Source organism: Pararge aegeria, chromosome 16 (assembly GCF_905163445.1).
Source record: "Pararge aegeria chromosome 16, ilParAegt1.1, whole genome shotgun sequence".
NCBI classification, from domain to species: domain Eukaryota; kingdom Metazoa; phylum Arthropoda; class Insecta; order Lepidoptera; family Nymphalidae; genus Pararge; species Pararge aegeria.
The window spans coordinates 10,988,044-11,011,079 of NC_053195.1; the positions used below are offsets into that span (position 1 = coordinate 10,988,044).

Below are 23,036 nucleotides of genomic sequence, written 5' to 3' on the forward strand. Positions count from 1 at the left end.
AAAGTACAATGCTGCTAAAGTGAAAATAAATCAATTTGTCTCGATTCCAATCAGTCTCACCAATGCCTTAGCCGTTTCTAAAAAATTCTATCTTCACAGAGATATAAATAATATCTTATAAAAAAGCCAAGTATTTCCTCGTTTTTTTTATTTTTATTAGCATGGTAGGTAGTTGTATACTACTTACTGCCTTGTAAAATTTCGTGCCGGATTATTGTGAGCGATTTCGTTAACCCGTAAACTTGGTCTCGGCATTACTCTAATTAAATTTATCCCTTTAAAACTTTCACTGTACGTCCCACCGCGTTATATCGCCCGCCCGTTGTTCCGATAGGCAGTCGCGTGATTTTAAATAGCTTTGAAGGTTCGGAAGAACGGTCAGACTAACATTGAAGGCCCAAACATTGGCACCCAAGGTTGATTAACCTAAAAGTGAATATAATATACAGAATCCGTTAGCCAGCTCAAAGTAATTGGCAAATTTACATCGAGAGAACTTTGCTATTTTTTTATTTTACTTATTTTTATTAACATTTGACGATCTCCCTGGTGCAACGTTGAGCGCTGTGAATTTAAGTATCAGGTCCCGGGTTCGATTCCCGGCAGAGGCGATTTGGGTATTTATAATTACTGAATTCTCTCTGGTCTGGTCTGGTGGGAGGCTTTCGCCGTGGCTAGTTACGCTAGCGATAAACACGTGCCGCTAAGCGATTTAGTGGTCCGGTGCGATGTCGCGTAGAAACCGATTAGGGGCATGACTACCAAACCGCATCATCACTTACCACCAGGTGAGATTGCAGTCAAAGGCTAGTTAGTCTTGGGTAGTGGAATTAAAAAAAAATTACGTGACTCGTATGCGAATCTCTGCTGCGAATTATTGTAAAGTACTTACGTAAACTATGTTTTTCAGGACTTTGAAACGTGTGTACTGAGCGGCGACCGGGAATGCCGCTATCTGGAAGGCGAGACGCATGAGGGGATTGGTGACCATCGCAGGCAAACGCTATTCTTCTGCGGCCATGAGCCACAGTGCACGTAAGTTATTGATGTGAAACTTCTCACTTCAGTAATGTATTTTATGCATTTATCTATTTCGGTATTCCAAATATTCCTGCTATTATGAAGTAGAGTATCGAAGCGGTAATAACCTAGAGGGAAAGGCGTCGACTTCGATTTCGGGGAACCGAGTTCGATCCCCAGTAAGCACCTCTAACAATTGTATACCAATAGCTTTAACGTTGAAGGAAAACATTGTGAGGAAACCTGCATGCCTGAGCGTTCTCCACTAGGCTCTTAACCATGCATATGCTCTCAATATGCACTTGGCCAGCCTGCTGGCCTACGGCCTAAACCCGTAGTGGGCCGGTAATGGTTTTGTAATGATGATGCTCAAAATGGGGGCTATTTCGATACAGGTATAATTGTATTAAATTATAATTCAAATGCAATCTTCATAAACTAGGGCAAAAGCGCACGTTGATTCCCACTAAGCCTACATATACCATATACGCCAAAACCATCGTCTGTGTGTGTGTTAACACTGCTGTTAAGACGATAAAGGGTGAATTGTATGTCATCTCAGAGGGTCCAATTTTCTATTCAATATTATCCAAAACAAGTTGAAATGTACATTCAGGGTACGTGCAAAAACTACAAGGCGCACGTTCATCCAAAGCATTCCTACATAACATATACAATAATTAACATTGTAGAAATAAATATTTTTTCCTTACTTTAAATGTTAATTAATAAGCTAGTGCAACCCTCTCGAGCGCAAAAATCTTCTATAGTTAAGATTAGCGTAATGTAATAGAGATTTAAACAATCATGTATTTTTATATAATAAACAGGTTTAAATTTCAAAATTTCTGTTTACACAAGAGATTGTTTTTACGAAAATATAGAGAAATACATTTGTATAGGTTATCCCTCTTAAACTATACGTATTTTCGTATTAGTTTTAAAGACTCGAAGCTAGCGGCCTATCTTACCTTAACTAACAAACGTACGTCATTTCTTTGCAGGCCTTTTAACAGTCTAGAAGCACTTCAACGCGCCAAGAGAGTGGTGGAACAACAGTACGCTGTAGTCGGTGTGCTCGAAGACATGAACTCCACCCTGCTTGCGTTCGAGCGGTACATACCGCGATTCTTCCAGGGATCCTTGAGATTATATTGGGGTAAGTATTTTATAATAAGTGATTGGAGTATCAGCCATAGTTATAAATTTGGTAGTGTACACCTTGGAGTACGGTAATACCTCCGAAAGCACTTTAAGCCTGAAAATTAACACTGACGTAACGCAAAAGTCATCAAAGCTAGCAAGCACCAACCCACTTTGCAGCAGCGTGTTAGGTCAATGCTCTTAAATCATCTTACCTATGAGATGAAGAGAGATTATAAAAGTGGGTGGTCTCGGGAACGATACCCAATTTGGTCATTCATAATTTTTGAATTTTCGCTGGTATGTTCGGTGAGATTATTGGGAGATGTGCCCTGCACATCCGCGCTCTTTTACTCTGTGAGGAAAAGCTTCCACAAAAAAATATTCTTTAGTTACCCGCAGGTAGTAGGTACGTGTAATTGACTAGGTGCTTGGTGCTATATTATTACATAATTTTTATGAACGAACGTAAGAAAAAAACTAATTGGTTTAAGATACACAAACGAGCCATTGTACAAAAACACTAGGCTCCAGTATATATCTGGTCGACCCCTGTCCTTAGCTTGTGGCGTCAAATTGTAGGGGCATGTGGCTACGGGCCTGAACTGAAACCTATAGACTTACAGAAAGACTTCTGAAATTTATTAAACCAGGAATTGTAGGAACAATCTGAGGCAGTGACGCCTGCTATATATCTATTAGCAAAATTGTACTACATCTGCATAACAGATCTGATCTGGCTACGAAAGCAGCTTTGCCGTTAAATAAAAATAGGCGACATTTTAAGAGTTTTATATTAATTGCCTATTAACGCAGCGGGTAGTGACCCTGGTTTCTGAGTCCACGGCTGTGGGTTCGTTTCTCACAACTGGAAAGCGTTTGTGTATTGTCGTATTACATTTACTTATTTATATATTATATTTCTGTTTCAGAAGAACTAAACACCTTCAACCGTATTAACCGGAACGCATTTAAGCCTCCAGTCTCTGAGGCAGTGAAGCAAATCGTCCGGGCGAATTTTACGCGAGAAATCGAATTTTACGAGTTCTGCAAACAACGGTTACACATGCAACTAAAAGCACTCAGGGACTCCTCGATCACGTTACCGGCTCCTACACCTAACGTACGACAGATACCAAACAATTATCAGTATAACATTGTATAGTATTAGGTACTGTTGTGACTGAATATTAGGTAAATTGTTTTGGACAGATATCAAATGCGTTTGCAACAGTGCGATTTGTTTAAGCTTTACACACATACTTACTCGAAACGAACAGCAAAATATTTACGTAGGTATCGAAAGAGCGCCATCTATTTAAAATATTGAGAAACCGTACTGTCAATAGGTGGCGTTCGTAGTTAATTTTCACGCGATTGAATAAGTTAACGTAGCTAAAAAATCTCACACTTGGCACTCAGAACACTTTAATGTCAACTCTACCGAAAAAACGAAGTTTAACAACCTCATATTATATTTTTAAAAATTAAACTTACGACATCTAGTGAAAACCACACTACTATACAAGTAGGCCATCTTGTAACGATGTTTGTCGAAATTGACAATCTTGGCCTAAACACCCTGAACCGGAATATATTTTTTGTAAATAGCTCTCTAATTCTAAACCCTAAATTAATCGAAATGAAAAGCAAGATGCTTAGTTACAAACAATGCAAAAATTCTTATTAAAAGTTTTCAATTTTTTGTAATACTTGCCTCAGATTAAAACAGAACATGACAACCCGCATATAAGGATATTTGCAGTAGAATAATATTATAAAGAAATTAGAAGAAAATTTAAACAAAAGAGAAATAAAATAATTAGCTCAGGCATTTGCCGTGAAAGACTAGGAAATAATTTAGAGGTAGATAATACGGTAATGGTAAATACATATCACTATCTAAATTAACTATTGATAACTGACTAAATCAGGTCCTATATATTATTAATGAATCTAGTTAATAATATAATGAAACATATTTTCAAATTTAATTCTTTACACTTAACTGTAAAAGGTGGGTATAATGAAATAGTTCGAAAATCCAAAAGTGCACGCCTCATAATCTAATTCAATAAAATTGAGATAATAATATGTAAATAATAATTAAACAATGTACATCTAATTATACCGTGAAAAGTAATAGGCTTCTATTCCTCAAAATACTGAAGGCTATAAAAAAGAAACTTTCCGATAAGTGAAGTATTTTGCTCGTTATCGTGACCACAAGATACGGGATCCGCACATACAGACACACGGACGTCCAAGACAGAACTTTTTAAACAATTAAAAATTTAAATAATAAAAAGAGATTTAAGAATATCATGAGTGTTACAAATAGGTTTTTTTCTCAAAATTTGTCTATTTATATTCACTTATAAAAGCAATAAAGAATAAAAAAAGTGACATTTAGTTTGAGAATCACTCGGTGTGCGTAAAATGACAGTAATACCCACCTCAACGCTTCGCTTATGAGGCGTGCAATAATTACATACGGTCTATCAATTATTTTCGAAATAAACCTAGCAATTTTTATGTGCTTAACATTTGGAAAAAATTTCATAAAAGTCTGAAAATGTTTACCAACTTTCAGGTCCAATACCCTATTTACTTCAATGAGGTTAATGGATCATTCATATGATATTTAAATTTTCTTAAGGATTCAGTCAAGAATTAGGAATTATTAAATTTATGACATCAAATTCAATGTGTGCCAACATGGTTACAGATTTATTTCTTTGGTTTAATAATGTACATAAGTAGATATTCTAGTTAATAGATAAGTTGATTTTAGGTTAGGAAGCCTGAAGAAACTTTTGAAAAATACATTAAGGGCTATTTCGCCCAGATCTGTTTGCTATCATTAATTTACTTTTTTGAGACGAGAACTTTTATGTATTATAATTTTATTTTTATATTACTATGTTCAATAATTAAGTTATAGTCTTTGTTTCTACCTTACTATATTTAGTTATTTATTAACAATATCATTCAATAATTGTGATATGTTTAGTCTTTAAATGATATTGTGAAGTAAACTTACATTAAAATTATGTAAATGATATATTTGTTTATTTTATTCAGTCTACTCCTAAGTTTAAAAATGAAGATGGATGCACTGTAGATGACGACTTTTATTGTTCTTTAAACACTTGTCATATTGTCAACAAAGTATAAAAGTTTTCAGGGTGTTAAATTTTTTTTACGCCACTACCTTTGTCAATTGTGTGGTGCAGCTAAGGACGCGGCGCAGAACGCTTTGGTAGAATGTGCTGCGGGGGAACCCCAATGGCTCTCTTTGTCGTTCACTCTGGGAGGGGATATTTGGGTGACGTAGTAATTTATTGAAGCGATATTGGCTAGTAATTAGGTCTTCTGCCCCCCTTTCATTTAAATCTTCTTAATTCATATCTTCATTCATATCTTTTGAATCTTTTAAAAAGGATCCGTTAAGATTAGAAATAACTGAATATATAATTACGAATTTGAATTGAATATTGAGAGATACTCAACATGGTGACATAGCCATCAGAAAACAAAAATCAGACACTTTTCTGCAAGATTCTGTATCAGACTGCTAACATTGACGGCCGATTGGCGCAGTGGGCAGCAACCCTGCTTTCTGAGTCTAAGGCCGTGGGTTCGATTCCCACAACTGTCCAATATTTGTGTGATGAACATGAATGTTTTCAGTGTCTGGGTGTTTATCTATATATTATAAGTATTTATGTATATTATTCATAAAAATTATTCATCAGTTATCTTAGTAACCATAACACAAGCTGCGCTTACTTTGGGACTAGGTGGCGATGTGTGTACTGTCGTAGTATATTAATTTATTTATATAATCTAGTACACTACCGATTCTATTTAAGATATTAACTTAGGCCATATTAATGATCGATAGCACGTTTTGCAATGGCAACTAAGAAGCCTGAGAGGCTAGGGCTAAGTCAAACACCAAGTAAAATATATTATGCACATTCATTTATTCGTAGGTTTATTGCTAAAACAGGTGTCAAAATAGTAACAATAATAAAAAATCGATAGCATTTCTGCGTTATTTCATAATATAGTTATAATAATTAATATGGCCACATTGAAAGATTTCAGGTACATACAAAATAAAAACCTTAATAAATATTGCTGATTTCTTACAAGTAATAATAATTTAATTCCATAATTTCTATTAGTCTTTGTTCTTTATAGAATATCAAAAGCCGAAACAAAAAATATTATAAATTCTCTTGTAGGAAGTATTTGAATATTTTGTCATGAATTTGTAAATATAAAAATAGAAAATATTGTATCAAGTTCGTAACATATCATAGAACAGTACATATTTCCCACTTTGTTACATATGTAGGTTTATTTAATGATTAAACTTGACATCTAGGAAATTACTTTAACACTTCGTAAAACTTCATCAAAACCTAACAAAGACTAATTCTGTTATATTATATATTTTAATAATTATAATAATATAGGTATTTCGTTATCTAATTTCGTAGTGAATAAAATCTTGCTAACTAGGTGATTTTCGACATAAAATTTATACAATATGACGTAGTTCTATAAAAAAATTGTATTAAAATATCAATATCATTCAGAATTTATCTCTCAAAATATTTACAAAGGAACAGAGAGGACTAGCTCACGCGCCTCGCACACCGCATTCTCCTCGTACCTACTATTGCTTCTTTATTGTCCACAAGGACATGTACTATGAATTAATAATAGTACAATATTCGACAAACATAAAAGTCGTTACGGCAAATGGCACTCTACACGAGTCGATTCACTCGTATTTATTTATACTACGACTACTCTATTTGTATATCACAAAACGTTTTATAATTTTAAGCCTCAATAATTTAGGACTCCACTCTCACTCGCCAACGAACTGATTGCAGCTGCAGTTGAATCAGGCACAGGAATGTGACCAGCAATGCAACGGGCGCCCCGCTAGCCGCTATGCACTCACTCAGCCGGATTGAAACCTGCCGGACTCCTCACTCGTGATCACCAGTTGCCCCCATCGGGAAACATTAACGCTTCACCTACTGAGTTGATAACGGTAACTCAGTAGAACGACGGGTGCCAGTCCATGGTAGGATGAAGTGAAGCTGGTGAATTCGGAGAAGACGCAGCGCCAAGCGCTAAACAATCGAAACAGTAATTCGCCCCGCTATTATTGTCCCAGAATTGCTGGCCTTTACATTGGAATCTCACCGCGATTTCCATTCTTTGTCCCGATGAAATACACGGTGCATATAAAACGAACTGAAAACGGTCTGAATATCCGTCGCACGACCCTTGTACATATGTCGCCTGTAAGTCTGTGTACGTCTTCCAGCGGTTCATTGTATACCGTATATGCACAGTTTTGTGAAAGTCTAAATTTCGCACTCGAACTGAGCCACAAATGGTTACATGAACACCGTCACAGACGCGCGAACTCTCTAAGCATACGTTTTGTTTTTCAAGCTTTTCCGTTACATCGCGTTGGAGTTGGAATAAAGGAACCAAGGTAAGAGCACCAAGACGAGGGGTAGGTCGAGCTGGCGGAGAACTTTGTACATCACAACCAGTGAGATCGTCGTAGGCAGATTTTGGTATAACGGGTATCTCATCCATAAAAGTTTTCACGTCAGCCAAATCGAGACCCAGTACATCAGCAAAGCGGACTATTTTCTTTCTTCCTGGTGTTCCTGGTGGAGTTTTTCCTGTTTTTAATGATGAACATCTGCGAACTCGCTGGGGTCGGTCGTCTTCAACTTCATCTTCAGTTTTTGTTTCAGTACTAAGCAATTTTGGATCGATTTCAGGTTCAGGCGACGGTTCTTTTTCAACAGGAACTTCACTGGTAACTATTTTTGTTAACTCATCGCTTACATCATTGTTTAGAACAATATCTTCACTACATTCATCAGTCTGTTTTACCACACTATCTAACAAAATTTCTTCATCATCGAGAGTTTCACTATCAGTAATTGACAAAATTTCTACAACATCTGTCAGATCATTTTCTATAATAATTTCACTGTGAGGCACATAATCAATAGCATCGGAGGGATCACTTTTGGCTGATTCGAATTCCGAATCGCTATCTAAAGTCGAACTTAATTGTGAAATAAGACTTAACCGATCTGTAGTTGTAACGGACTGTACCAAACAATCAATTTCATCGTAACTATTTTGTCGAGCGCAGCCTTCAAATGTAATAGGAGAATATAGTGGTTTATCAGCATTACCATTTTCCCTTGTAGTGGGTTGGAGCTTTACTGGCGATTCCGTGTAAAATGCTGTGGAAAACTTAAATCCATTTTTTCCTTTATCTGGTTGCTTTAACGTTAATTTACTTTGCTCTTTGAGGTTGACATCTGCATCGACATCATAAAAAGGTGGATCTGCGTCTTCGGCTGGCTTCTCTGGAAATGGCGCATCATACTCATCGACCGGGCTGGACGGACTACCGCATTCGAGTTCAAAGTCATAGAACGTATCAAGTTCACGTTGTGAGTGTGCTGAGCTAGTAGGTCTGTGTGTCGGATTTTCGCGCGTGAGCCAGCTGTTCTCGCATTCGCCCTCTTGTGTAGCCCCGAGGTTGCGGAGGCGTGAATGTAAGTCCCGGGCGAACGCTGCGGCACGACCGCGGCAAGACATCGGCAGAAGCGACGTCAAACCGCACTGAGGCCCGGTGCGATCGCCGCTCATCTGCGTCTGTAAAGAAAGAATTTATTTTTTAGATTATATAGTCGCAACTTTATGTCTGGTCTGACTATTTCGTGTTAGCATGTTTAACTTCCACGTGTTCCGGTTACCGAATCGCATTTTGCCGTACTCTCAAAAATTGGCATAACCTAAACTTGCGGAGAGCACGTTAAGCCGTCGGTCCTGGTTACTATCACTAACGCTAGCCCACATTTGAGCAGCGAAGGGTCTAGCTCTTAATTCCTTGCTCGTAGATCCTTACGAGAGAGGTGGCCTCTGCCCAGCACTGGGGCATTTAGCGACTTAAGTAGCCATTGACTGCAATCTCACCTGGTGATGCAGTCTAAGATGGAAAAGGCAGTAAGATAAATTAAACTCATACCCCTAATAAGCTGAGAGCGATGAGGAGTTTGTGGGACTAATCTCAAGAAAATAAAATATTTTAGAAATTACCAAGTTTATGGATAACACCAGTACACCTAACAATATTACGACTTTTCTGTAACTGCAAGTAGCACTAATCGCTATTACAAAAATTTCCTCCTATTGGTTATATAACTAAAAGCTAATAATACTAATAAAGACTGATTTCATCAGAAGTCATAACGCACCTTAGCGCATACACATAACTGTGGAATACAAACAGCTCAGTCGTGACTATCATGACATGAAAACGAATGTCAAGTGTGAATGACCCCGATAAGATAACACAGCTTCACTGTGATCAGCACGCTTTGGATTGCAGATAACAGATGGAATGTCAAAAATTAAGTAGTAGGTAGGTGTGTTATGAGCCATCATGCTATTTATAATCTGAACATAAACAATTTGTTGGTACTGAACATAATATAACAATTGCTTTTTAGGGTTCCGTACCCGAAGGTTGCCAACGGTATCCCCCGGTGTCCATCTGTCTGTCAGCGGTAGTATCTCAGAAGGCGTAATAGGTATTGAATGTGTAATTATTTCTAGAGCCGCTATAACAACGTATAATAGTGAATTATCTATTCTATTTAGTACACAGTAGGTAACTTCTATTGTTATTTAATTTCAATCTTTCAATTTTGGTTGGCTTCCCATTTTATGGATAACTGAGTTCAATCAATCAATCAATCAATATACTTTAAATACTCATTAGGTATTATATTAGATTCATAAATTTATGTGATATGAATCATAAATAAATCATTGATGGCAATGTAATAATAGTACCCTGTATAAAGAATTAAAATCCTACTAAAGCGAGATCCCAAAAATTTCACTATGTAAGTTTCAGTTACTTTTGAATGACTCTTTTAATTGCATTATCGTCATCATCCGCAGGCTATTAACGTCCCACTTCTGGGCACAGGCCTCGTCTCTCATAGGAGAGAGGGTTTTAGAGTATAGACCCACAACGCTGCACCACCCACCAACCCGCACCTATACTCTGAAACCTTCAACTTTTTTCAATCAATTCAGTTTGATATAAACAATTAATTTTGTAATGCTACTACTTTGTATAATAAACTTACGGACTGTAACAAAAATCTACCACTATTAAAATTGAAGCGAGCAATTTTGGAAACTCTTAACAAAAAACCTATTATAGTGTAAAAGAAATACTCTAATTACAGTAATTAGACTTAGTTATGTTTTTTAACTGTATAACAACATTTGTAATTGTATTATTGACCTAATTAATTTAAAATAATAATATTACCAATTTCTGATTATTGTATTTTCAAATTTTTAATTTGTAATGGAATTTTTATTTTATTTATATTTTTAAAACGTTAACAAGGGACTGTTTAATTAAATGTTTACTTATTGTGTCCCCCCAATTTGGCAAATAAATAGGTATTATTATTATTATAAGTTATTTTACTGATGAAATTTAACTGATTGTTATAAAAATTAATATGGATTTAGAATCTACTAATAATTTTTATATTTTTTTTTAGGCAGGAATATAGGTGAATACACACACCATACATATATGAATGTATTACATTAATAATAACGCTTAACAAAAGAATGTTTCATTGTCACACACGATTTATTGCTGTAACAAAACTGCTCCTAATTAGAACGTATACGCAATTGTTTCTTGACGAGCGGACGCTGTGGTTTGTTGACGATTTTACAATGAAAACATAAAACCATATTAAAAAGTAAAGCTCTACTTGCGCTAACAAATTAGAAAGTGCCAGAACTACCTACAGCTTCCATTGGGCTAACGTGGATTTTTGCATAAAAGTAAGCCTAATTCCTTGGCGTCATATTAACAAACTACCACTTAAAAATCACGCCAATCCATAGCTCTGAGTCTGTTGCTATGTGAAAAAAAGACAAACCCACAAATACATTATAGCATTTAGTGGCAATAACGCCTTCAGAACAGAAACCATCATAGAAATTTAATGAATGCGTTTTCTTGGTTTCCAGCAAAACCAGACAATCTTCCTGAATTAGCATCCCAATTATTAATGAAAGCATTGTCATATAGCCCTGAAAATCCATGTTTATGTTTAGCATAGCAAAGCCAATAAAAGATGCGCCAAAGACCTCACTGTCAAAAGCATGGTAATGTCAAACAGCTCCTTAACTAACTAATGCAAGATGTAAGCATTTGATTCTTGTTTACCATAAGGAAAATCAACAGGAGTGGGTGCACCAAACCATTGTCTTGCTACAAGCTCCATAACTTACTAGTGCAACATGAAAGCATTTAGGATCCTTGCTTATCATATGACAAATCTACTGCAGTGGGTGGACCAAAGAGCTTGATGTTCAAATGTTAAGAAACCATTGTCTTGCTACAAGCTCCATAACTTACTAGTGCAACATGAAAGCATTTAGGATCCTTGCTTATCATATGACAAATCTACTGCAGTGGGTGTACCAAAGAGCTCGATGTTTAAATGTTAGGAAACCATTGTCTTGCTACAAGCTCCCATAACTTACTAGCGCAACATGGAAGCATTTAGGATACTTGCTTAGAATATGGCAAATCAACTGTAGTGGGGGCACCAAAGAGCTCGATGTTCAAATGTTAGGAAACCATTGTCTTGCTACAAGCTCCATAACTTACTAGTGCAACATGAAAGCATTTAGGATCCTTGCTTATCTTATGACAAATCTACTGCAGTGGGTGGACCAAAGAGCTCGATGTTTAAATGTTAGGAAACCATTGTCTTGCTACAAGTTCCCATAACTTACTAGCGCAACATGGAAGCATTTAGGATACTTGCTTAGAATATGGCAAATCAACTGCAGTGGGTGCACCAAAGAGCTCGATGTTTCAATGATAAGGAAACCATTGTCTTACTACAAGTTCCATAACTTACTAGTGCAACACAACTGCAGTGGGCACTGAGGACCTCAATGTTTAATGATAAGGAAAAAGAATTTTGTATCCCCATTCAGCATAGGGCTTCAATCCACTTGTAGCTAGTAGGTGCACCAAAGACATCCATGTTTGAATCATAAAAATAGCATTGTATTGTTAACCAACCTTAGTTTACTAAAGCAAGATGAAAGCATTAAGAATCCTTTTTCAGCGGCAAATCCACCAGTAGGTGCACCAAAGACCTCATGTTTAAATGGAGCGCTAATAAAACTAATGCAGTGACGGCTGTCCGCCCACGGTCATACGTCACGTGAACTCATTTAGGTGCCAAGAACAACGGAGACGCAGCGAGAACGCGTCCGCGTCACAGAAATAACTGATAGCTGAGGCATCTGCCGAATTTATATCTAAACTTCCTGCGGATATAGATTTTTCCTTTAAGAATATTGATACGCAAATATTTTGACTATACTATTTAATTATGTCTGTATATTTAAAATACATATTATCTTTGATAGCTTCCCAAAGTAGGTGGTATGCTGCTATATAGCTACTGATATTAATGCTACCAGACATGTTACAATACCTAGCCAAGTAGATACTCAGTGATCTCCACTTCCCTCATACTGGTAGATCCTATGACATTTATCATACTAAATATCGGTATCGCTATAAAAAGTCAATAATACCTTATCAAAGTTTTTAATCCACTTTACCTCATAGTCTTTCATGTCGGCTACGTAATAGTTCGTTACCTTACTGTAAGATTCAACTATGTCTATGAAAATACGGTTACAATGAAAAATATAGAGTTTTAAGTTTCACAGATTAGTAGACACCTCCATATTGATGCTTCACTCATGCAGTTAAAACAGGATAAAAACATAGCTGGCATACATTATGTAGTTATTAGAGGTTTTCCGCGTAATCGTCCTCGTTTGTTTTAAAATCCCGCAGGAACCTTTTGTTTTTCCTCGCTTAATATTATCTTATATCCTTGACTTTGGATCTTTCCTCGATAAATATGTTAAGTGCTTTTAAGTATTAAAAATGTAACAGTTGGCTGTTACATTCGATACACTGTACCCAGTTTCTTTATAATTTCTTCTCGTGCGTACAATAACTTTAACAGCTACGCTGTTACCGACCTAGAAAGACGGTAAGACGGATTTTTTTTTTTGGTTAATATTGGCATTCTTAGAAAAATGATTATGGCACAATAATACAATAAGCTCTTTCCTTCCTAATCTATACCTAATAATTTTGAGGTTATGTTTATGTATCTAAGTTGCGGAAACTTTATTGGTTCAAGTATACAGCACGTTTTTTATGTTTTAAACTACTGTTGGTTTTCGCCAACAAATAAATCCACATTTTTCAATTAAATGGAGCGATCAGCAACAAGTTTATGAACTAAAATAAATTGGCTTATCTACGGTCTGTATTAAACAGCTTAAAACGCCTTAAGAGATTGAACGCATCGCAGTAGGCCCTTCAGATAAATTTAGTTTAGGCGTCCATTGGTGCGCTATTATCCAATCGCGCCGGTCACCGCCCTGGGCCTCTATATCATTATAAATAACTAGCTCTTTGGTTTATAACCATGAATATAAAAAGACTTCTAAAATCCTGATTGGATTATTATGGCGACGTTTTACTACAATAATTTACATAAATCTTTTTAGTTGTAGTAGACCCTTTTACGACAGAACACGTTCCGGGATAAATTCCGACGTAGGTCCTAAGCTTGCTAAGCTTGCTCGGGTCATGATTAAAAAAGTCAGCACTTTTTTTTAAACCTGTCAATTTAGTTTAGAATAATATTACTTATAAAAGAATTGGCACCTTCATTTTACTAAATTATGAAAACGGTGCTAATATGTCTTTAGTAAACGCAGGAAGTTAGTAAGGGTAACGCTGTCTTAAAATATGGTTATTTATTATTTATATTGTGTTTAATAAGAGGTTGTAATATAAATACCTAATTAAACGTGTCCTAAGGAACGCGAGACTGGTTGGCACTTGACCGTTTTATTTTATTTGCGCAAATATTAAAAGCTGTTTGAGGGAAACGTTCCAATAATCGTCAGGTTCTGAACTTAGATGTCTTTACCGCTATGCCAGGCTATTGTTATTGAATATAAAGGCAACCAAATAACATTAGAATAATGCTGATTTAATATATTTTTTTTTTAAATATAATTACTTGCAGAAAAGTTTCCTTTGTTATGTCAAATTTCTGGTTAGATATATGTAGTTTGATAAATTACTAATTATTTTGGATTAGATGTTAAATTTTATTCAAGCGATATTTGTATTGCAAATAAGTGGAATGCAAACGTGCTTGTCACGCTCTTGTGTAAAAAGGTTTTACAAAAAACAACTCGAATATGTTTCAATAATTATATCAATTGTAGTGTGAAGAATACATCGAGAGCGTTTATTACAACTTACAAGTAATGTAAATGTAATTTGGCAGCAATATACATTGCTCGTTTCTGCCTACGTGACCGGTGGTAGGTAGGTAATAATAGGTATAAAATTTAAAATGGCGAATTATTGGCACAGGTATTTCTACGTCAATAAACAAGGTAAAAGTTTGAAATGATATTGAAATAATGAAATTAAACATATATAACAACTAGCTGTTTCCTGCGACTTCGTCTGCGTTTGATTTGGTTTTTTGATGTGGCATTAAGTTTAGTTGTAGTTCTAAAAAAATTTAAAGTATTCAGTATTCCTAAGCCTCAAATGAGGGGTTTGCTGTTGTCCGCTCAGGAGTTCTGTCCTCTATCTCCAACCACAGTTTGGGCAAAATTAAACACATATTATAACCTCTATAGTACAAAAATAATTATTTAAATCGGTTATAATTTGTCGGAGTTATAGTGTAAAATCGACAAACACTTTTATCCCCTCTACCAAAGGAACCGAGCTTAATGTCGAGATAAAAGTATCCTATATTACTTCTTACACTTTCAAGAATATGTGTATAAAGTTTCATGAAGATCGGTTAAGTAATTTTTGCGTGAAAGCGTAACAAACAAACTTACATTGACATTTATAATATTAGTAGGGATAGGGATAGTAGGGATAGGGATACGAAATCTATCGTCCAGATTTTGACGACCTCCCTGGCGCAGAAGTGAGCGCTGTGGTCTTGGTGCTCGATGCCGGGCTGGGATGTTTAGAAAATGTTTACCGTGGCCAGTTACTACCCTACCGATAAAGCCGTGCGACAAAGCGATTTAGTATTCAAATTCCGGTATGATGTCGCGTAGAAACTTATTACCTGCTATAGAACGTTATTCCGCTACAATATTTTACTACATAATCTTACCACCAGGTGACATTGCAAATTAAGGGCTTACTTATAGTGGATTGAAAGAAATTTTAATCATACAAAGATATTTTAAAATAGGTAGGTACCTACGTAACGAGAAAACTGGATACTGTTTATGGTAATCAAAGAAGCAGGAAAATCAATACGCACGACCTTCCTCGCCAATATCAAACATTTCTATAGTGTTTTCTTATTATACTCGTACATTCAACACATGAAACATCTCAAGCGCAGGTTTTTTTTTATTTCACAGCATATAAAGAGCAGGTATTGCACCAAACAGTATTGCACCTGTATTGTTGTATTTACTATGTTACGCTCTATCAATTAATAATAAAACTGAAGAGCTCGTTTATTTGTTATAACGCGCTAATCTCTGGAGCTACTAGTCTGGTTTGAAAAACCTTTTTAGGATTCAATAGCCCATTTTTAGGAAGGCATCATCATCTTCATTATCAACGGTTTGTTACGGCCCACTACAGGGTATGGGTCTCCTCTCAGAAAGAGGAGGGTGTAACTCCACCAAGCTAGTCAAGTGCGGATTGGTAGTCATTACACATCTTTCAGAATGTTATGGATTACTCTCAGGCACGCAGGTTTCACCGTTTCACCGTAAAGTAAGTATATTTTAAATGACTTAAATTAAAAACGCAGATAACTGCTAAAAGTTATAACTAGCCATTAGGCTATTGCGCTACGAGGAATGCTACAGGCTGTATATTTTCCCTAATTTTAGATATTATATGATATTATATTTATTTGACATTATATTATGACTGGGACATCATATTTTATTATAACTATTAAACTGTTTCATTATTTATATTTCTCATTCAGAAAGGTGATACTTACTATGTCATCGCCTTTACAACGTGTAACTTAATAAATAATGTTGAACATATAAACGAATTAAAAACATTTAAAAAACACAAACACATTCAAGTATTGAATTATGACAACCCTTTGACAAGAAAGCTTTCCTTTGAAGATAAAAGACCTAATAAAGCGGCAGAAGTCACATGATCTTTTTTTGCATGTGATATTAGGGCTGTATATGATTTCTTTCAGTAAAAACTAAGGCAGTTGTTTAGTCTCAGAGACAGTACATAATGTTCCTCTAAAGCCTGTGAAGTAATGTTTCGGTTTTCATTTTCATTTTGTATAACTCCACTGACACTCGATTTGAACAGATGATAATTATTTTTCCAATAAATATCTACCTACAATGTCCATTTCATTTATAAATGTAACCAAAAAAAGTTCGACTCTTACTTATTGTAATGACTTAACATCAGATTTACACGTGTATTTGTGTGCGTGTGAATAATAATTCACAGACCTCATGGGGGTGCACCGCAAGGGGGTCTTTGCCCCATCATAAAGAACCCCTTTGTCATGAAACCTTTATGGATGTATTGTAATAGGGGAATCAGAATTTATAGGAAAGTAACAACTATGGGAAGTTCTAGTAACCTACGATGTAAAAGCAAAATAACAAAAACAGTACCTTTTATTATACTGTTTTTGTTATTTTGCTTTTACATTTCACAGCCTCAAATATAAACAGTAAATATTTTTACTTAACGATATATTGAAGGTTGAATGTGAATTTGAAGATAAACAGTGAAAGTTGAGTTATTAAGAGATAGTTCCAAATATAAACATAGCGTTTAGGTTAAGACAATGATAAATATTAAAAATATTGAATCATTCAATATTTATCATGATTCATGGAACAAATATATTTTTTAAATAATTATCGTATTTATGGGGTACCAAGAAATTTTGTTCCGACTTTCCTTTAAGTTTCCATAAAATTAAAGAAGAACCGAATACAATTATTACTTATTTAAACAAAAATTGAAATTTTATCATGCAGCGCATGAAACATCCAGATACTGATATACTTAGATCCCGGAGGCGTGCTTAGGTGCATCTTCCTTAAGGTAATGTCTGAAGTACTCGCCTCTATAACTTTAGTATTATGTAGATGTTTCTCTCGTTATGTTTTATTATTGCCATTATTGCCTTTGCCGCTGTTATTTTATTGTAAATTATTTGTTAGTGAGAATAAAGTTTTCAAGCATAAACAGAGCTATAAAAGGGTTTTATTTAAAGTTCAGTTTAAAAGATGCATTATATTCTAATTTCAATTCATTTATCACATTTGTATGTTTCTATTCTTCTTTAATTTCCTTAGCTTCAAGTGGTGTGCAAATAAAAAGTATGAAAAGATATATACATACGACAACTTAAATTTCATTTGAAAATCATCAGATGCTGCCTGTAGCTGTATATTTTCGCATAGTATTACTAATGCTACTCAGAACTACTCATTGATCTAGAACTAGGTATAATTTTTTATCTATTAAATAATTGGTATAATGTAATAATTTGAAGGATCATATTTCTATTCAATCGTGTCGATGTAATATCGTAATCTTATTAAATATCTGAGTAGGTGGAACAAAATGAATTTTGTTGCTATTAGTACACAATAGAGAGATGCGAATAATAGAATTAGATAATAAATAGATTGTAAACATTAGGCGTTAATATCATAAGAACCTCAATGAAGAATGTCGATAACACGTTCATTGAACTCTGTGATAAGACAATTGTGGATGCTTGTACATACTGATATTGGCAAATTTATTGCAACCGGCAGGGAGGCTATTTGTCCTCTGATTTAACAAGGGTAATAAAACATAAGAACGACGTCAAAAACAAGACACATACGCGTATGTGTTCAAATGGTAGTGATCTTTGAAGAAAATAAATGTTCCTCATTAATTAAATTGCCTCCTAAAATATTTTCTAAGATGTATTTGGAGAAACTAGAGAGAACCGATTTTATGTAATTTTTGTTATTTATTTAAATATAAGTTTCATACATATATATATTATATATATATATATATCACTTATGCATATAACCTGATGAACAAGTACATGTATTTGAATGTTTCTCTGTGATCGATTAAAATGATTTCAAGACGATTTTTATGAAAATCGGTATTTAGCACATGTTTTACATCTACACTTAATTTGATTATCTTATATATTTTTGCTTACTACGTAGAAATAATTAATTTCACTGAGAATTGTTGCCTGCAAATCTCTGATTTTCCGTGAAATTAAAATATTTCCCTCAAGGGTCTGTCCTTAGTATGCTATACCTTTCACTGAATTTGTAATAAATAATTTTTAAGATATTTATGTATCATGTTTTTAAAAATATTATGCAAATGCAGGACTGGAAACCTCTGGGCTAGAAATTGTTGTTACTGCCTTCGTGCACCCGCAAAGTTAAAAATTTTGCTTTGTTCATCGTCAAGAAGTCTGTCCGAAAACAATTGACGGACTAACTAGTTTATATTTCGAATATCTTATTTTATGTAACGAAAAACGATTTCTGTGTAGTAATTAAAGCATTTACATAGAATTGTGTTACAATATAAGAGAAAGACATAAATTATGCATATATGTATATTGGGAAGGAGGAAGGAACAAGGAGACGCCAGTGCCAAGCACGTGGTGGGCTGGCTATTTCAGGTTTCATGAGGCACGTCTGGATGCGTCTACAATCTATTTTAAAACATAGTTATGTTTTAAAATAGTGCAGAAAGTGTCTCGGCATTCGAAAGACACGATACTTTTGTCATTCAAACAACTCTTTAAAATAACTATAAATAATTTTTTTTAAGTACCTAATTGACGGTATTTATTAATTTTCTGTTATTCAAAATCGTGATATAATTTTTAGTTAGTTGTCTACCAAGTATTGTTTATATTATGATTCCAATTGATTTTAAACCTTAGAGAGGTATTCAGTTTATTTTTATAACAACATTAAATTATATAACGTATTTTAGTAAGTACGATTATGCATTTTTGAAACAATCGTGGTTTAAACAATTTAAAACAAAATATGAGGATATAAGGTAGGTCTCTATTTTAAAACTATTTCTAAATATTTTAACTATTTTGTAAAAGCGCTAAAAGCGTCATTACTACATTATCGTTTTGGCAATACGTCAAGTTTTAGGATAAGCAAGGATAGTTATTATTACATTTTTATCGCAACGTTACATACTTACAGCGGGAATGTACACATGTTGCTGTATAAGTTGGTACATGCCCGCTTTCTAAAAACATCTATGACATAGAAAGTACCTACTGTATTATATAAAAGCCATTATTGAATTAACTGTGAACAAGAATGAACGAAGTATAATTTCAACCAAAAGGACGGTAACTGACACCTAGGACATGTAGACAAGACCTAGTAGAATATGAGGATTTAGGAGAGGAAAAGGTCGCAGCAAACCTTCAGCAATGGATGTTTTTTAACAAACCATGTCTCATAAATGGGGTAATCTTATTGGTATGAATACAAATTGCATTTTTATAGCCAAGATAGCGACGAAATAATACAACACCTACTGTTAAGTCGGGTACAATCGGTACTGGTAAACATGATTTCTTAATCAACACGCTACATTTGATAACTAACATGAGTCAACGATAAGGTCAAATATATCTGAGATTGTTCCGATGTTATGGCCCAAGAAGGAGCAGATACGGGGGCCTTGGCATTGTATGTACCTAATGGGCTGAATTACTTATACCTACTATAACTACATGCTAGACGAGAATGACCGCTATCTGCCCTCGCCAATCGACGATAATATACCAATCTAATATTTTTGTTATTCGACGAAGTTATTTTAGAACGATATGCTTTGAACTCCTTGTTGATGTTGACAACAATGAAGTGTTCTGATTAAAACTTACCCTTAACAAGCTATCTATTGAAGATGTAATTAGACAATATAGTTAATAGATAAGTGTATAGTATATAACTGATTAATCTAGATTACGAGGTGAAAATCAGACCATCATGATCCGGACCGGTTTTCAAGAAAATTCTTGCGCTTTCTACAAACTGCCTGCAGAGAGCAGGTATCCCAAAATAAAAAACTATTATGCTTGGCGTAGGTACATACAATTGGACGTGATTAAATTATGCAACAGTGACTTTACTATGGACTACAGTAGGTACTGCTTATAGACAGTTATATAATTTTCAGACCTGTATCAATTGTCTCACAGTTTGACGGGGAATGTGATAGCAATAGCCTCCTAATGAGTCATCATACATCCATACAGTTGTTATCTGTTGAAATTTACGAGAGAAAATCCGAAACAGTAATGACAAAAATAGAATATTTTAATTATTATTTTATCTCTTTTAAAGGTTTGGTTTTTTAAAATTAGGTTCACCTCGGCAGACTGGCAGTCTTTCGAAGTATGTGGTTCGAGGTTTTGCCTCATTAGAAGGTAACTTCCATGGTGGTTTAAAGGCTGGTATTCGCCTGCACTGGCGAGTTGCTAGGCTGGTGAGGGATGACCCCCGTAGTGCGGGGTAATCGACGCCCTTCCGTTAATCTGATGATTAACGGTGCACCATGGAGCTGAGCGCACGTATCGCTGTCCACGAGCGCTAGCATCCTGTCGTATTCGTCCCCAGTGCGATGGATGGGTATTTCAATATATCGTATTACTCCTAGCACTTGTTGCCTGAGCCTTTGGTAGACATATTATTTAGTATTTCAGATAACAAACAACCAGTGCCACATAAACCGCTGGTGGCAACACAGTTATTCTGCTTTGTTTCGACTCCTACGAGTCTATTGTTACGACGATAGCTGAGCATAAATTAAACACAATGTGTTAAACGATTTTAGTTAATGTCGCCATAAAACTATGCTTTACACAGATCCAAAGAAAATCTATATTCGTTTCATGAGATATTTTATGGCCAACTTACAAGAGAAATTGCTGTAATTTGCTTCGGTATGATGTCAAAGGAATAAATTAAAAGTATTTATTCTTTACTAAGCGACAGTAGTTTTGTAGACAGGTACATAAAAAAACTTAGATGGGGTTTAGATTAGGATAAAATAACCCAATTAAATACAATGTTACGAAACAGAGGTTTTTCCATACCACTCGGAAAATTAATGAAGATGGTTCGTCAGAACGAATACTAACTAACCGAAATCACAGAAGCCATCAAATAGTCAGTACATATCGATATATTAATATCAATATAATGCACAAAATGTAACAGTACTCATTTGAGATTTCACTATAATAACTTTCACATCTTTTTTTTCACTATTGTAAGAGGTTAAAGGACGCTATAAATAAGAACGAAACTTTGCTGATAGAAAACCTCGCCCTCATCATCAGCCTTATTATTTTTCATAGGCAATGTATTTCCTATGAGAATGTTACTAAGCATGTTATTAAGTACTACTATAAGAATATTTTTGTGAGCGTTAGTATCATAAATAATCTGGAATCAGCGTATAACCCATTTTCATTTGCCCATAATCTGCCAGTTGGTGATCGCAGTAGATGGTGTTGTAGTATGCTACATAAACGACGCTGCTGTCGCCGGGGTGGTGACATCTGTATTCTAATCTGCCGTCACCACACGGTCCAATTTTGAAATAATCACAAGGAACAATTTTGATTTTCGTAAATCGTGATTATTTTCGTTCTGAATGAGACTTTTTAAATGTCACATCACAAAATAGCAAAGATTAAATATTAAGAAATGCGCCTTAGTGGATATGATATACCTACATTTTTGATTGCAAAGATAGTATATTTGCTTGATGCACCTGAGCTTTGAGATCACGGGACCAAGTTGAGTGTTATCAGACAGAAGTGCCCTCGTTCGTGATAAGGAATTGGATCATTTTTATCAACGCATGAGTGTCTGACATCCTTTTTATATTATACTATGATAAAAGTTAATTAATGGGCAATTAATGTCAGACGTAAATGCGACACATATTGAAGGGACAGAAATGTAACCAAAAGTAAATATTAGAATATCGTACAAGATACGCCCTCGCCTTATTATAACAAAAACATCATCAGCCATTTATTGTCCCACGATCAGGTCTTCTCTCTCGAGTCTCACTGGTGTTGGCCGTGTGAGTGCTAAACTGGTAAGAATAAAATAACAGTTTATTATTGCCCTAATAAATGTCTTTTTTATAGTCATAATCATCACCAATAATCAATAAACAGAGCAACCCTTCTTTTGCCATCAACACATTGTACTTCGCCAATGTCACGTTGAAGACAAAGCAACAATTCGTTGGGCATGCAAGCATGCGCCTTCCCAGGGGGGAGCCGGGAGGGTGCAGCTGCATGCCCCGGCCCCCTGGAAATCTCGCAGAAAATGTATGAACACTCTTAAAAAATGCATAATCCCGCACAGGGCAACAATGTTTCCTACAATATTCAACTGCCGGAATCCATCTGATTCTGTTACAATGTCACGTAATACAATCGTTTTTATCAAAAATACCTTCCAGTAAAGATCAGGTAACTTCAATAAACGATAAGCACGTATGACGATTGATTCAGTTTCAGGAAAAAATTCTTGCAAGTAATACTTAA

The 23,036-nt window shown here is 35.2% G+C and overlaps 2 protein-coding genes across 5 annotated transcripts in view; one reads left to right on the plus strand and one right to left on the minus strand.

Moving 5' to 3' along the window:
- The window catches only part of LOC120630641 (heparan sulfate 2-O-sulfotransferase pipe), a 120,824-nt gene extending 117,496 nt beyond the window's left edge, over positions 1-3,328 (plus strand). The window contains exons 7-9 of the mRNA XM_039899903.1: positions 911-1,035; positions 2,025-2,179; positions 3,096-3,328. Of these exons, the coding sequence (XP_039755837.1) occupies positions 911-1,035; positions 2,025-2,179; positions 3,096-3,328 (513 nt within the window). The remainder of the gene's footprint in view (positions 1-910; positions 1,036-2,024; positions 2,180-3,095) is intronic.
- Positions 3,329-6,128: 2,800 nt separating this feature from the next.
- The window catches only part of LOC120630283 (glycogen-binding subunit 76A), a 70,904-nt gene continuing 53,996 nt past the window's right edge, over positions 6,129-23,036 (minus strand). For all 4 annotated transcript variants that reach the window (XM_039899459.1, XM_039899461.1, XM_039899460.1 and 1 more), the window contains exon 2: positions 6,129-8,886. In XM_039899459.1, coding sequence (XP_039755393.1) covers positions 7,246-8,886 — 1,641 coding nt within the window. In that variant the 3' untranslated portion in view covers positions 6,129-7,245. The remainder of the gene's footprint in view (positions 8,887-23,036) is intronic.